The 16,301-nt window shown below is 46.4% G+C and overlaps 1 protein-coding gene across 1 annotated transcript; it reads right to left on the reverse strand.

The window, feature by feature from the left end:
• Nucleotides 1-1,481: 1,481 nt before the first annotated feature.
• ccdc39 (coiled-coil domain 39 molecular ruler complex subunit) lies at nucleotides 1,482-15,605 on the reverse strand. Its single transcript, XM_068341636.1, is given in 21 exon segments — nucleotides 1,482-2,062; nucleotides 2,064-2,162; nucleotides 2,234-2,322; nucleotides 2,414-2,593; nucleotides 2,695-2,835; nucleotides 3,011-3,123; nucleotides 3,126-3,423; nucleotides 3,500-3,632; nucleotides 3,731-3,939; nucleotides 4,743-4,880; nucleotides 4,956-5,120; nucleotides 5,209-5,403; nucleotides 5,475-5,607; nucleotides 5,728-5,831; nucleotides 5,903-6,094; nucleotides 6,176-6,304; nucleotides 6,384-6,476; nucleotides 6,549-6,707; nucleotides 6,788-6,934; nucleotides 7,022-7,141; nucleotides 15,463-15,605. Coding segments are annotated over 21 exon segments (3,030 nt in total). The 5' UTR covers nucleotides 15,562-15,605; the 3' UTR covers nucleotides 1,482-1,968.
• Between the last annotated feature and the right edge of the window lie 696 nt (nucleotides 15,606-16,301).

Genomic DNA, 16,301 nt, shown 5'->3' on the forward strand with positions numbered 1-16,301 from the left:
CAAGACGCTGCGTTTTGGTGCGTCTTGATGCGACTTGGTGCGTCTTAGCTGCGCGCCGCGGTGCGTCTTCATCCTCGTAGTTAAGACGCACAGGGGCGCGCACTGAAGACGCACAGGGGCGCGCACTGAAGACGCACCGGGGCGCGCACTGAAGACGCACAGGGGCGCGCACTGAAGACGCACAGGGGCGCGCACTGAAGACGCACAGGGGCGCGCACTGAAGACGCACAGGGGCGCGCACTGAAGACGCACAGGGGCGCGCACTGAAGACGCACAGGGGCGCGCACTGAAGACGCTCCGGGGCGCGCACTGAAGACGCGTCGGAGCTCGTTACCTGTCTCAGGATCGGACCGATTGTGTCGCTGTTTATCTCCACGTTGGATCTGACAGCAGCCTGGAGGATCGCCACAACTGTGGGGCAAATAAAACAAACTTTAAATGAAATGAAAGCTCCTCCCCCGTCCGGCTGAACTGAATTCCCCCTGAAGGCTCCTACTCTCGTCCGCTGACCCAGGTGACGGTAGGACCTGCGGGACCGCGGATGCGGTGGTGGAAGTGAGCGCTGCGGGGACACACGACAGAATGACTCTTTACACATTTAACAGGATCTACTTTTTAAAACAACCGCAGATTTTTTTGCGGGTGTACTCACGCTCTTGCGCCGCACATGAGGCCAAACATCCGAGCAGGAGCAGGAGCAGCAGCATGTCGGACGGTTAACAGAAGATGCGTGAAGACGGAGGCGGTGAGTGTTGCGTGACTCTGGCACCGAGCCTCCGCTGGTTTGAGTTCCACCAGCAGGAAACGAAGAGGAAAAACCTCCCACGGGGTGTGGCGGGACAATCACTGCTCCGGTTCATGTGTCAGGTGTGTGTGTGTGTGTGTGTGTGTGCGTGTGTGTGTGTGTGTTATTTCCATTGTGTAAAGCACTTTTTGTCAACTTAGTATTGTTTTTTAGACAGGTTCTGCCTTTATTAGATCATCCTGAGAGATTATAGGAGACAGAATGGCGGGTTGGTGTTTAGTGAAGGTTTACAGACATGAATGAGAAATATAGAAATGACTTTATTAGTGAAGAATTCTCTTTGACACAGGGATGACGTCACATCCTCTTTATTGTGAAACAAGTCATTCCTCTAGATCAGGGGGGGTCTAACTCATTTCCACTGAGGGCCACATCAGCATGTCTGTCCTCAAAGGGCCAGATGTAACTAATAAATGTAACTAAATGTAACTCAGTGTAATGTAACTAAATGTAACTACTCCTTAATGTAACTAATAAATGTAACTAAATGTAACTCAGTGTAATGTAACTAAATGTAACTACTCCTTAATGTAACTAATAAATGTAACTAAATGTAACTCAGTGTAATGTAACTAAATGTAACTACTCCTTAATGTAACTAATAAATGTAACTAAATGTAACTCAGTGTAATGTAACTAAATGTAACTACTCCTTAATGTAACTAATAAATGTAACTAAATGTAACTCAGTGTAATGTAACTAAATGTAACTACTCCTTAATGTTAAATAACTGAATTTCTGACTGATTCTAGTTCCAAACATTACAGTTAGACAGAAAAAACATGTTTGTTTGTTTCTCTGTTCTAACATAAATCCTTTTAATTTGTCAGGTTATTAAACCCACAGAACTCCATCAATCAAGGATCAAACTATCAATCAATAAAGAAAAATAACATCAGACACAAGTTAGGACGTTAACTTTGTTCACAATGGTTAAAATGGGCTTGGTTATTGCATTGTGGGAAATGTAGTACACTTTTGACATTTTTTTTCAACACTCTGACTCTAGCGGGCCACATAAATTGATGTGCAGGGCCACATTTGGCCCCAGGGCCTTGAGCTCTAGACTTTGATAAATATAATTCCTCAAATACACACATCACACCACCACGACTGTGTTCAACACGTCTGACATGTAGAGAAATAAATCCTCATTAATCTGTTACCATTCAACCATCAGACTAAACCCAACCGACAAACGGGTTCTTTTATTTCTTGCTGCTGGCGGATCCTGATCTTCTGGAGGAGGTGTGAGGAGGGGAGGTGACGGTCAGGTCCAAGCCCAGCTCCACTGTCTTCAGCGTGGGGGAGTGAAGCGAGGATACCCTGGGGGTGCTGCCGGCCGACGACATGGGGCTAAAGAAGAAGAAGAGTCACACGAAACATCCAAACAGAGAGAATCCTGACCTCCCTGGAGCATCCCTGACCTCCGTGGAGACGAGCGGCGCCCGGAGGCGGTGCTGAAGCTCCTGCCGCTGGTGGGGGTGGAAGACGTGGAGGGGAGCGACAGACCGGCCTGAGAGAACACGACACACACACGAGAGGAAGAACCGGTTCCACCTAAAAGCTCTCAGAGAAGCAATGAGGGAACGTTTCCCGCTTCTCACCTGCAGGAAGTACTCCTCCAGCACTGATCTGAGGTCGGGCCGGCCCTCCAGGGACTCGTTCAGCATCTTGTTGATGCTCCTGTTGAATTCCTTCAGCTCCTTCAGTCTAATGTCCTGCTCCTCGAAAGTCTCGGTCCGGGTTTTCCTGGCAGAGCGGATCTCTTTGGTCAACTTGGAACCCTAGAAACCAACAGAATGGAGTCAGACCTGCTCAAGAACGCATTCCAGATCTCTGTACGGCTTGTGGAGCATTCTAGACTCATTAAACACTGATCTGGGACCTGTTTTGAGGCTCGACTGATTTTCTCCTCCTGGGAGACGATCTCTTTTCTCAGGACGCTGACGACCGATCGCTTTTGATCGCTCTCCGTTTTCTCCGCCTGCATTTCTTGCTGCAGATTCTCAGAGGTTGAGTTCATTTCCTGGACATGAAGAGTGGCACAACACACACACACACACACACACACGCACACACACGCACACACGCACACATACACACATTTTTGCATGTACATACTGTATGATTGTTGTACCTGCCACAGGTGTAAGATGAGATCATGCACTCAGGAATCAAACGGACTAACAAAGAGGACTAACCTGTAAATCCTGTCGGAGCTCCTCCACCAGGCGTCTCTTGAACTTAACCGTGTGTTCCACCGCCCTCAGCCGATCCTCTAGCTTCAGCTTCTGCTGGTGCTCCGGGCCTAAAGCAGAAGTTTTCTTAAGGTCAAGGTCAGGATCTCATTTCTATCCCCTTTGCTGCCTGAGTGATGTGCTTTTTGTTTCATCTTTCCATCTGTAACGGTTGTGGAGATATTTGGTGGACGGACAGACGGACGGACGGACGCACCGGACTCCCTGACCCTGTTGAGGGACGTGCGACTGGCTGAGTTGCTGCTGTCTAACACCTGGATGCTGTTCTCCAGAGCTCTGTTCTCCAGCTCCACCTGGTGGATCCTGGCGTCCAGACTGTCCCCCTTCCTCCTGAGCTCCTCCCTCTCCTGTGCCGCCTGATGGAAAGCAGACGCGTGATTGGATACGCCGGCGTCTACCTCCAACGGGCGCCGCGTTCAAAAGGCGTCTGACCTTGGTGATGTAGTACGCCTGGGATCGCTCCTCCTCCTCCTCCTCGCCCTCGGGAGCCGCCGCGGACATCGTCATCACCTCGTAGCGTCTCCTCATCAGGTCGGCTTTGGACATCTTCTCATTCAGTTCGGTTCTGAGACGGGAGCCGATCGATGGAGGTGATCGATCATGGATTCAGAGGTGCTAACGTGCGGCGTAGCGAGAACCAGACGCGTTGCGTTTTTTTTTTACCTGATCCTTCGGTTCTCCTGCTCGCTGATCTTCAGCTGCTGCGTGAACATCTCCCGGCGGGTCTTGATCTCGTTCTCCCTCTCGTTGGCGGCTCTCTGCAGCTCCAGCTTCCTCTTCTCTAAGGTCAGCATGCTGTCCGCCTTGTTGTACAGCAGATCCCGCTTCCGCTTCACCTCCATGTTCATGATACTGTGGTCCACCATGTGGTCCTGAGGAGGAGGAGCGTGTGAAGTCAACACAGAACACATTCTTCTTCCAATGGGAAAAACACAAAATATGGAATATTTCCAAAAGTTAGTGCACAGTTTAATACTTCTGATAAAGATGTTACAACTTTAATTAATTTAATTAAGATCAAGATATTAAGATATGTAATTTAATTAAGATATTACAGCTTTGAAAAAGCTTTAAGCTTTAAAATATTTTTTAGATTTTAATTAAAATAAAATAATATATTGTAAAAAATATTTTCTCCTCAATATTACAGCTATTGAATGAACGGAAAAGCATGTTTTTGCAGGTGTGTAAACACAGACAATGGGTCTGTGTCTGGGTTATGGGGTGATTGTGGGGCCATTGTCTTGCTGCAGACAATGAAGATCATGTTTCATTATTAAATGTCAGCATTATTGTATATAGTTATATATATCATATACATATATAATATATAAATAAAATATATAAATATATTATATATAAAGCTTATAGTTTATGAAAAATATGTGGTTATAATGGGAGTCAATTGGATCATTTTTGACCATTTTAGGTATTGTGTGTACACAGTGAAAATCTGATATTCTATAACTTCCAATGACAGGCGTTAACAAATTTATAAAATAAAGATGAAAGAAAATTACTGGTTAAATTTCATATATTTAGTGTTTTAACTGACTTTTAAATGATTTATTGGGACAGAAACACGTAGAAGCAACAAAAATGTCACTTCTGGGCCCAAACAATTCCCAAGGGTAAATATAATCTATGACATCACTGTGATGACATCACTTCCCACCTGCTTCCTGAGCCTCATGCTCCTCAGCTCCTTCCCGTAGGCGCTGCAGAGCAGCAGCAGCTCCTCCAGCTTCCCGTTCAGCTCTCTCCTCCGAGCTCCTGACTTCTCCGTCTCTCTCCTCAAGCAGCGGATGTCGTCCTGTCAGAGAGGCGTGAGGAGGTGTGATTGGAGGCTCGCCGCGTGAACCCCGCAGACGACTAACCCCAGCCTGACCTCGGACTCCTTCAGCGAGCTGCTGAGCATGACGGCCGTCGTCTTCTTCTCCTCCAGAGCTTCGTTCAGCTCGCTGATCTTCGCCTCCAGCGTTTGCTTCTCGTCCGAGCGAACGTCGCCTTGAAGCTCCGACAGCTTTTTAGCCAGGCTGGCGATCTGGGAGTCCTGGAGGACACGCGGACGAGAAAGGGTTAATGTTAGCGTCGTGGCTCCAAAACAGGAAGTGGTGTCGTAGGGGACGGGATCAGCTGACCTGTCCCACCGTGGTCCTCTCCTGTCTGGATAACTCCTTCTCCAGTTTGGTGAGCTGGACCTCCAGGTGGGAGATGGTGGACCTGGAGCTGGAGACCCGAGTCAGGGACTCTTTCTCCTTCGTTCTGAGGAGGTCCAGCTTCTGCTTGTGACCAAAAAGCTCCGACCTGCAGTCACGAAGCTGAACATCCAACTCCTGAGAAGAAAGATGGATGGATGGATGGATGGATTATGGATGGATGGATGGATGGATGGATAGACGGACACCTTGACTGCCTGCTCCTCCTCCTTGAGCAGCTGCTCCACCTGAGCGACCGTCTCCTCCTCACTGAGGACGTTCTGGGTCACCACCTCCAGCTTCTCCTGCAGCGCCGCGTTGAAGCCCTGAGCCTTCTTCAGCCTACACACACACACACACACACACACACACACACACACACACACACACACACACACACACACACAATCAGACTCATCCTGGACCAATCATGAAGCCACATGACTTCCTGTTTCCACTGGCCTGCTCGCATTGCCCTTGAGGTCTTTCTTCATCGCCGATATGTTCGAGGTGACGGACGCCACGTCGGACGCCGTTCTGTCCCGTAGAGCCTTGCAGCTGTCCAGCTGTGGGACACCAGGTCGTCAGATCTCCGATCTCAACCCAGCCGACACGCGTCTGGCGGTGAGACACTGACCTCATCCCGCAGCCGGACGCAGTTCTTCTCCTCCTCCTTCAGGTCCAGACGCAGCTTGAAGGCCAGGCGGCTGGAGGAGCTGATCCTCCTCTCCGTCTCCTTGTTGTTGCTCCTCTGACTCTCCAGCATGTGTTTCCTCTCCGCGATGACGCTGCTCTTCTCTCTCAGGTTCTGATTGGCTTGAGCGAGGTGCTGGAAGTTGAAGGAACAAAACTGGGAGATGAACCTTCACTCCTCACATTCTACTTGTTTTTATTATTATCGCGGTTTTACCAGTGCACATCTCTGCATCTCCGCGTCCTGCCGCTTCATCTGCTTGATGGTGTTCTCCCATTGGTGGAGGAGCTGCTGCGTCTCCAGGTGGGTCTGCTGTAGATTTTCTGTAGTTTTATCCAAAGCGATCTGTTCAGAAGTTAGGAGACGGACAAAACCGTGACACCTCCACTGAAACCATAAGAACATAAAGTTCTTCTTACGTTACCTGTGTCGACATCGTCTCTGTCAACTCCTTATCGAGTGCTTTGCGCATTCTGTTGGCCTCCAGCGTCTTCTTCTCCACCTCCAGCGTGAGCGACTGCACCAGGAGAGAACATGAAGCTCATGAAAACCGCTGCTGAAAACAGGATGGAGGTTTCTTTGACTTTACCTTGATCCTCTGCTCATCCTGCTGGACGTATTTCATGATGGCCATCATGTCCTCCTCTTTTTGTGCAGACTCCTCTAAAAACTCCTCCATGGTCTGTTTGTTCCACTCCATCTGGTTCCTGAAGTCCTCCAGCGTCTGTTTGGTCTTGAATATTTGGTTCTGACAATACGAACAAAGTTCACGTTCCACTTTCAGACAACAATAGTCATCACACATGTATGTCACGAATTGGTAGAAACCTCCTGCATGTTCCTCCTCTCCGCTAAAGATCGCTGGTCCTTCTCCATCTTGGCGATCTCCTGGGACAGATGACCCATCTCCCTTTCTACCAGGGCTGTCAGGTGTTTCTGCAGCTCCTCTTCTCGTTCCTTCGCCCTGCACAGAGCCTGAATGTAGAAACGCCAAAACCAGACGTTAACTTCACACCCCAATGGAATATCTAGAACACAGTTACCAAAGAAACACACACCTACCTCTGTGGTTTTCAGCTCTTGGCCCACGTTTTTCAAGTACTCAGCCATGTACTGCTTTTTGTCCTTGTTGTTCTCCAGTTGGTTTTCCACTCGCAACAACTGCATCTCTGTGCTACGAATCTGTCAGGATGGGAGATGTGTAACATACATGGAACATGTGTAAAATAAAGGGGAATTTGAGGCGAAATGAGACCCCAGTTATTTACAAATATTGGTACATTTTACCTGTTGGATCTAGGGTGGCATAATTAATATACAAACTAAAGCATATACATGCAGTTTGGACTATATAAAGTTAGTGTTTCATTTTGAATTTATTCGTAATTTTTGTGGGGTAACTTGGATAATAATCAGAACCACAAAGGATAGTAGTAGCTTTTATCAACGTTATAAACAGGTAAATATTAAATAAATTCCAGAACGTGTTCTACTCTTGTTTCATTTAATATATGTAGCCAGGTCAAATAGACAATGCATTTATAATAAAGCGGTTACACATTTCTTCATGCTGCCTGGTGTTACGTTGTTGGTTGGCCAGTAGGAGTCGCACTTTTAGTTGCGTCCACGGGACGTTTACCTGGGCTGACGTCTGTTCACGTGGGATGTTAGTGGCGCGAAAGTTACGCATCTGACGTCTGTTCACGTGGGATGTTAGTGGCGCGAAAGTCACGCATCTCACGTCGGGTCACGTGGGACGTGATTGGCGCGCTACAGTCGCACACTCACTTTGTGGATGAGACAGATGCGGAGCGGAGACAGGTGGTTATCGCCGAGTTTGAAAAAGACGCCAAATTGACCACGTTGTGGAGGATAAGATTAATTTCTTGGCGTAAGTAATCTTAAGGTTGTTATTTCAGTTTGGGCATTATATGAAAGAATTATTTTGGTGATGTTGCTGACTGAGTCCGTTTATGCAGAGGGGAGAGCACACCGCTTGACGTGCTTTTCAAGTGTTCGTCGTCATTTCTAGAAGTGAAACCCTGTTTAGGATATTAAGGTATGTGTAATAACTACAATGTACTGTGTATCTAAGATGTTTCTGTGATGTTGTATTGCACATGTAATTTTAGAATGATGCTCAGTAGTGTGTATTTTATTTTATAGAAATTGCCACTACTGTTGTCTTGTCTTGTCTGGTGTTGTCTTGTGAAGGTTAAGTTTTAGTTTTAATCAAAGTTTTATTTGTTATCTTTTATTTTTCCTTTATTATCCTCCAAATCGTTTCGGGGAGGTAAATGGAAATTTTATTGTTTATGTTTTAATAAACTGCCAATTCGACCAAATTTAATGCTGTCCTCTACCTGAGTTGGGGGGGAGAACAGTCGGGAAATAGAACCCACATTTGGGGAGCCCTCAGACTGTGTGTGTGTCTCGGTGTTGTCCGGCTGGCCACACATAGCCTGGTCACATAACCGCTCCTCTTTTTGGTGTCAGAAGTGGGATTTCCAGGTTGATTTGGCCTATAGATTATTTTTTGTGGTTTGATAAGATTTTGGTAGTGCTAGCGCCTAGTAACAAGACAACAGTAGTGGTGAAGAGGAGTTCTGCCCAGCCTGGTGAGAGTACCACTGCTACGTGAGGACGAGACGTCAGCAGCACGGGGCTAGGGGACCAGAGAAACAAGAATTCCCAGAGACTGTGAGGTTCAAAAAGAGACATTACATGATGTCGGAAGGGGAAGAAACCCCAGGGGTGTCCATGCCAGTCCAAGTCGGGGGAGAGTCGGCTGCATCATCTGCAGCGAGTGGAGATCACCTGTCAAGTCTACAGTCACAATTAACTGAGCTGAGTAAAAAACATGATGCTGTGATGTCCAGTATTGCCTCTTTGGGTAATGCACAACCAAGGTCTGTTGTATATGTACCAAGAGAAAGGCAGATTGTACCTTTTAATGGTGACTCAGGAAAAGATGCTCAGTCTGTTGATGAGTTTATTGACGAGATAGAAAGGGCAATAAGTCTGAGAGGTCTAAGGGAAGCTGACCAAGTAGACTTTATCCTGTCACATTTAAGAGGATCTGCCTTAGATGAAATTAAGTTACGCACATATAGACAGGATAAGAAACCCAGTGATCTGTTTTCATACCTACGGGAGGCGTTTAGAGAGAAACGCACCACACCACAGTTGCTACATGCATTCTACGCGCGCAGACAGTCAGAGGGAGAAGACCTGAGAGACTATTCGCATGCCCTCTCTCAGCTGTTCAATACCGCGTTACTCACTTCTCCTGACGTTGTTTGTGACCCACAGCTTGCGGTGCGCGACCAGTTCATTGAAGGTTTGCGTGACTCCACCCTTCGTCGTGAACTCAGGAGGCTCACAAGAGAAAAACCACAATCCAGCCTGGTTGAGGTTAGAGAGGAGGCTATTATGTGGACCATGGAGGATCGACCCAGAGGTAGCAGTGTGGCGAGGAGTAGAAACATGGTGGGAGATAGACTTGATGGACACCCAGTGAACAGTGTGTCTGCCCATGACTCTGGAAGTGATTTAACCTTAGCTCTCCAGGAAGTTGTTAAAATGATGGCTGAACAAGGCAAGGCGATTGGAGAGCTGACCAGTGCCGTACGTGAGCTCACCACTCAGAAAACCAGGCCTAGTGCGACAAGCTTACCTAATAAGCCGAAGGTAACTCCCAGATACACGGAAGATGGCCAGCCTATATGCCTAAGGTGTGAAGGAGTAGGCCATATGGCCAGGCAGTGCACTACACGCAGGGCCCAAACTAGTCCAAGGCCTACAGTGCAGGGAAACGAGGATCCTCGGTTGCAATGAGCCGCGCAATGCGAGGCAGATCGGAAGGCTCACCGCAGACTTTGACTAAAGAAAGGTTTTTGCAGAATGCTGTAGGAAAATGTCCGGTTGTAGACATTCAGATAGGCGGCATCCCCCTGAAGTGTCTCCTGGATACAGGAAGTAATGTAAGTACTTTGACCGAGCGTTTTTTCAGAAACCACCTACATGGAGATGATAAGGACATGCATCATACATCAAAATGGCTAAAAATCACTGCAGCTAACAAACTACCCTTACCGTATCTTGGCTATGTTGAGCTGGATATACAAGTCATGGGGATCTCTATTCCTGAATGTGGGTTTTTGATAATCAGAGATGATAATACAACCGACACAAAGGGTCTTGACTCTTGCCCGCCAGGAATAATTGGAATGAACATAGCTAAACGGTGCAAGCAGTTGATACTGACTGAGTTTGATGAAGCGCTTGGAGGTGAACTAGACTCGGACTGGCGAGGAGTCTTTCAACGTGTACAGGAGGCGGAAGTAGGTGGAAAGACAGTCATGGCTCGTATAGCACAAAAGGACAAGTGTCACTTGCCTGCGCTATCAGTAGTCACGGTGAATGTGAGAAACCCTAAGAGAGACTTTGGTGACGCTTCCACTCTGATATTTGAGTCAAGCAATACCCCACTGCCTGGTGGAGTTATTGTAGTACCCACTGTTGTGTCTGCTAGCAGCCACATTTTCCCAGTGCAAGTAGTTAACGTGTCACCAGTTGATGTTTGGCTCCCACCGAAAGTCAGATTGGGTATTGTGACCCCATGCCACAGTATTGGAAATGATCTGTGTGAAGTTCAGTTTCAGCGCATATCAGCTACTCATGAAGAAGTAACTGTCAGTCAGAGAGATGTTGAAAAATCAGACACAGAAGTACAGACACTTTTTGATCGGCTGCACATAGGTGGTACACCAGAACAACGAGTAAAGTTAAAAGCCTTGTTGCTGAAATATGCAGATGTTTTTGCAGTCCACGATGAGGACTTAGGCTATACAGATCGAGTCACACATGAGATCCCTGTAAGGGATGAAACCCCAATTTCCCAGCCTTACAGACGTATCCCACCAAACCAGTATCAGGAGGTGAGGGATCACATCTCAGAACTGTTGCGCAAGGGAGTTATTCAACAGAGTTCCAGTTCATATGCATCTCCCATAGTCTTGGTCAGGAAGCCTGATAGTAGTCTAAGGCTATGTGTAGACTACAGGAAGCTGAACCTAAAAACCCGACGTGACGCATTTCCATTGCCCCGTATTGATGAAAGTTTGGATGCCCTGAGCGGTGCAGAGTTTTTCTCCAGCATTGATCTTGCGAGTGGTTACCATCAAGTTGCTGTCCATGAAAGAGATAGACACAAAACAGCTTTCATAACTCCGTTTGGCCTTTATGAATATCTGCGAATGCCGTTTGGGTTATGCAATGCGCCTGCAACCTTTCAACGATTAATGCAGGCAACAATGAGTGATCTTGTTTTCCAAATGGTCCTGGTTTATTTGGATGACCTGCTAGTGTTTTCACACACTTTTGAAGAACACCTGAAGAGACTGGAAATAGTCCTTAAGAGGTTAAAGGAGACAGGTTTAAAAGTAAAAGTGGAAAAATGTCACTTTCTTCAGTCTGAGGTCAAGTTTTTGGGTCATCAGGTTTCAGCTCAGGGGGTAGGTACTGACCCAGATAAGATCAGTGCAGTGAAGGCTTGGCCCCTTCCGAATAATGTAAAAGAACTCAGATCCTTTTTGGGGTTCTGCAGTTATTACAGAAGGTTCATTAAAGGGTTTTCACAGGTGGCAGGACCTCTCCATGAGGTTGTAAATGCATGTGGTAAAGAGAGGTGCCCAGCTAAGGTCAGCAAATTGTTTGAGACAGCGTGGACACCTACCTGTGCCCATGCTTTTGAACTACTTAAGGAAGAATTAACCAAGGCTCCCATGCTTGGTTATGCAGACTTCAACTTACCGTTTGTCCTAGAGACGGATGCTAGTAACCTTGGCTTAGGTGCAGTGTTGTATCAGGTTCAGAGTGGAAAGAAAAAAGTCATAGCTTATGCTAGTCGCAGACTGAGAGGCGCGGAAAAGAATGACAGAAATTACAGCAGTATGAAATTGGAACTTCTTGCGTTAAAATGGGCTGTAACTGAGAAGTTCAGGAGTTATCTGCTGGGATCCAAGTTCACAGTCCTAACTGATAACAACCCGCTATGCCACCTTTCTACTGCTAAGTTAGGTGCTATCCAACAGCGCTGGGTTGCACAGTTGGCTGTGTTCGATTTTGAAGTCAAGTACCGGCCTGGTCGTTGTAACTCAGCAGCCGATGCTCTCTCTAGACAGCCAGCGTTGAATGAGTCTGATCCTGAGTCGGAGGATGCAGAATTTGATGGTTGTGTTGCAATTTGTGACAGTCTTAGAACAGGCACGGCTGTAGGGCTAGAGTTGGGGACCGCAGGGGTCGAACACCACCAGGTGAGACAATTAAAAGTCTCAGAACCCAATGATGGAGAGAATGGTCTGTTGCATAGTAACACCCCCACGCTCCCTGGTTATACCAAAACTGAACTCCAGACATTGCAAGCCTCAGACCCAACACTTAGGGTTTTGAAAGCGTTCTGGGATAAGAAACAGAAACCCTCTTTTCAGGAAAGACAAGTTCTACCTGCTCCAGTGCGATCCCTATTGAAACAATGGCCCAGGTTGACAGAAAAAGATGGACTCTTGTATAGAGAAATGGAGGATGTGAGCCTTGGAAAATGTTTTCAGCTGTTGTTACCTGCTTGTCTCAGAGAAAAGGTGCTCACCAGTGTGCATAATCAGATGGGCCACCAAGGGATAGAACGCACACTTGGACTTCTAAAGCAGAGATGTTTTTGGGGAGGTATGCATGAAGAGGTTGAACAATGGGTTAAAAATTGTCAGAGGTGTGTCCTAACTAAACTGCCACAACCCAAGATCCGTGCACCCCAGACTCCATTTTTAGCGACCCGTCCTCTTGAAGTTGTAGCTGTAGACTACACTACACTTGAACGTGCAAGTGATGGATGTGAAAATGTTCTGGTACTCACCGATGTTTTTACCAAGTTCAGTCAGGCGTTCCCGACACGAAATCAGAGAGCTGACACCACTGCTAAAGTTATCTTAAGGGAGTGGTTCATGAAATATGGGGTCCCCGAGCGCTTGCATTCAGATCAGGGCCGAAATTTTGAGAGTGCTGTTATTGCTGAACTCTGCAGATTGTACGGGGTGAAAAAGACACGTACTACACCTCATCATCCACAAGGAAACCCCCAGTGTGAGAGGTTCAACCGAACCTTGCATGACCTCTTGAAAACACTTCCTCCCGAGAAAAAGCGCCGCTGGCCTGAACATCTAGCTGAATTGGTATACGCCTATAATGCTACCCCACACTCCTCAACTGGTTACTCACCCTACCACATGTTGTTTGGGGTACGACCCCATCTCCCAGTGGATGCTCTGTTGGGGCAACAAGAAGACAAAGATGAAACTGCAGACTGGCTCGCTGCTCACAGAGAGCGATTGCAGAATGCACATGAGAGAGCACGAGCAGTAGCTGAAAGAAAAGCTGCAGAAAGAATGGTCCGTCAAAATGCAAAAGTTCACTGTCCACCTGTTGAGATAGGACAGTATGTGTACCTTCGACATCGTCCTCTAGGCAGAAATAAGATTCAAGATGCATGGTCCTCAAAAGTTTATGAAGTTATTGAGGTACAGGGAACAACATACTCAGTAGTCCCTGTGAATGGAGGTCCCTTGAAAAGAGTTCATAGGTCTAACCTCCGACTTTGCGTTGAGCCCATTCCATCTCCAAGGCAGGACCACCAAACAAATCTTTCTCCTCACCAGCATGAAGATGAGGCAGACCCCGAATCCACAGATTCAGACCCTGAATTCCTTTTGGTGGAACAAGTTGAAAATCCTAGTGATCAAGAGTTAGATAACCTAGGAAGCCACCTAGAAGACGAGACCATAAATGAAACTGGAAGTGAGCGACTGTCAGACGTTGCAGACACGAGCCACAGCCCAGATGAAGACTACTCCCCTCACCTGGAGCAGGTGATGGAAAGCCCGGGTTTGCCTAGAGAACTGTCAGAGAGACCAGTACCTGTGCCGCGGCAGAGGGTGGAGCCAACCAGTGCAACCCCACCTACACCCGCCCCGCGTAGAAGTCTTAGAACAACCGCGGGTAAAAATCGAAATCCATTCAACTTGCCTACATCAGCATGTAACACTGTGTCTTTCACGCCAGATGTACTGTCTCGAGTACTAGCAGGTATGGTGCTTTATACTTCAAAAGTTAATGCAGGAGATGATGTGTAGGAAGTCACCGGGACGTTGACTTCAGGCAGGGGAGAATGTAGCCAGGTCAAATAGACAATGCATTTATAATAAAGCGGTTACACATTTCTTCATGCTGCCTGGTGTTACGTTGTTGGTTGGCCAGTAGGAGTCGCACTTTTAGTTGCGTCCACGGGACGTTTACCTGGGCTGACGTCTGTTCACGTGGGATGTTAGTGGCGCGAAAGTTACGCATCTGACGTCTGTTCACGTGGGATGTTAGTGGCGCGAAAGTCACGCATCTCACGTCGGGTCACGTGGGACGTGATTGGCGCGCTACAGTCGCACACTCACTTTGTGGATGAGACAGATGCGGAGCGGAGACAGGTGGTTATCGCCGAGTTTGAAAAAGACGCCAAATTGACCACGTTGTGGAGGATAAGATTAATTTCTTGGCGTAAGTAATCTTAAGGTTGTTATTTCAGTTTGGGCATTATATGAAAGAATTATTTTGGTGATGTTGCTGACTGAGTCCGTTTATGCAGAGGGGAGAGCACACCGCTTGACGTGCTTTTCAAGTGTTCGTCGTCATTTCTAGAAGTGAAACCCTGTTTAGGATATTAAGGTATGTGTAATAACTACAATGTACTGTGTATCTAAGATGTTTCTGTGATGTTGTATTGCACATGTAATTTTAGAATGATGCTCAGTAGTGTGTATTTTATTTTATAGAAATTGCCACTACTGTTGTCTTGTCTTGTCTGGTGTTGTCTTGTGAAGGTTAAGTTTTAGTTTTAATCAAAGTTTTATTTGTTATCTTTTATTTTTCCTTTATTATCCTCCAAATCGTTTCGGGGAGGTAAATGGAAATTTTATTGTTTATGTTTTAATAAACTGCCAATTCGACCAAATTTAATGCTGTCCTCTACCTGAGTTGGGGGGGAGAACAGTCGGGAAATAGAACCCACATTTGGGGAGCCCTCAGACTGTGTGTGTGTCTCGGTGTTGTCCGGCTGGCCACACATAGCCTGGTCACATATAAATTAAATGAAATTTAATTATATTTAGTAATTAAATATCAAATTTGATTTGATATTCATTTAATATCAAATATTTGTCGAATTTACCTATAAATACTGTACATGTTTGTGAACGTTTTTCCTGTGTGATCACATAGTAGGCATAACTTCGTGTATTGTGTCGCCCCCTGGTGGCTGATTCGGGAACAACAACGTCTTAATTAAAAGTTGACCATCCCACATTACCCTAGTAATCGTTGACCTGCGGGTCGTTCCTAACATAAACACCTGTATTGACCTAGTGCTGACGTCACAACGAAGACAACAGTCTTAAACTCACCTTTTCTACCAGCGTCTTGTTTTCCGCGTTGAGTTCTGGGACGGCTAAGTGATCGTTCCAGCCCATCTCAGACAAAACCGTCTTCATAACGCTCGACATTTTCACCTCAAACATCTAAATATCTCAGCGGGACCAGAGCTCCTCTCCGCTCTTCCGTGTCTCTGTTGTCAGTCGCCCCTGGCAACGGCACGCGCCTTTGACAACCGGCGCCGCGGGGAGGCAGCGCGAGGGAAGTTCACGAGGCCAAACCGGAAATGTGACGTTCACGGAGAAGTCTAATTTTAATCAAATTTTAAAAAGAAAAATATTTTTTTTCGAGTTTTCACGATATATTCTGTTTGATGGTTCGAAATGACATGAAGATAACAATAAATTAAGACAATTTTTAAATTTAAATTGTTCACTTTTTAGTACGTAGTTGTGACGTCACAAGACACTTTACGGTACAGTTTATTACAGCGGATTGTGGAATACCTCGTCTCCTACGTACACTTATCCGTCAGTAACGTAAGTCATTTTCTGACCAATCAGCACACACGAGCAGAATTTTGAGAACAAAACAGCTTTTTGTTGATAAAAAGAACTCTGGAATTTTCATTTCGGGTCTGATATATAATCGATGGCCATATTTGATCCAAACAAAATGTGTGAAAATAATAATTTCCTCTCTTTGAGGCCTTCGCGAGCGCCCTCTAGTGGAACTGCAAACGATTTCGACAGAATACAAAGAGTACTAGGACACCGTGAAACAGCAGTTTGAATGAAATATGATTAGAAAATGCTGAGTAAAGGGGTAATATGAACTAGTAAAAACAAAACAAAACATTGTAATAAAAAAT

Source organism: Antennarius striatus, chromosome 18 (assembly GCF_040054535.1).
Source record: "Antennarius striatus isolate MH-2024 chromosome 18, ASM4005453v1, whole genome shotgun sequence".
Lineage (NCBI taxonomy): Eukaryota > Metazoa > Chordata > Actinopteri > Lophiiformes > Antennariidae > Antennarius > Antennarius striatus.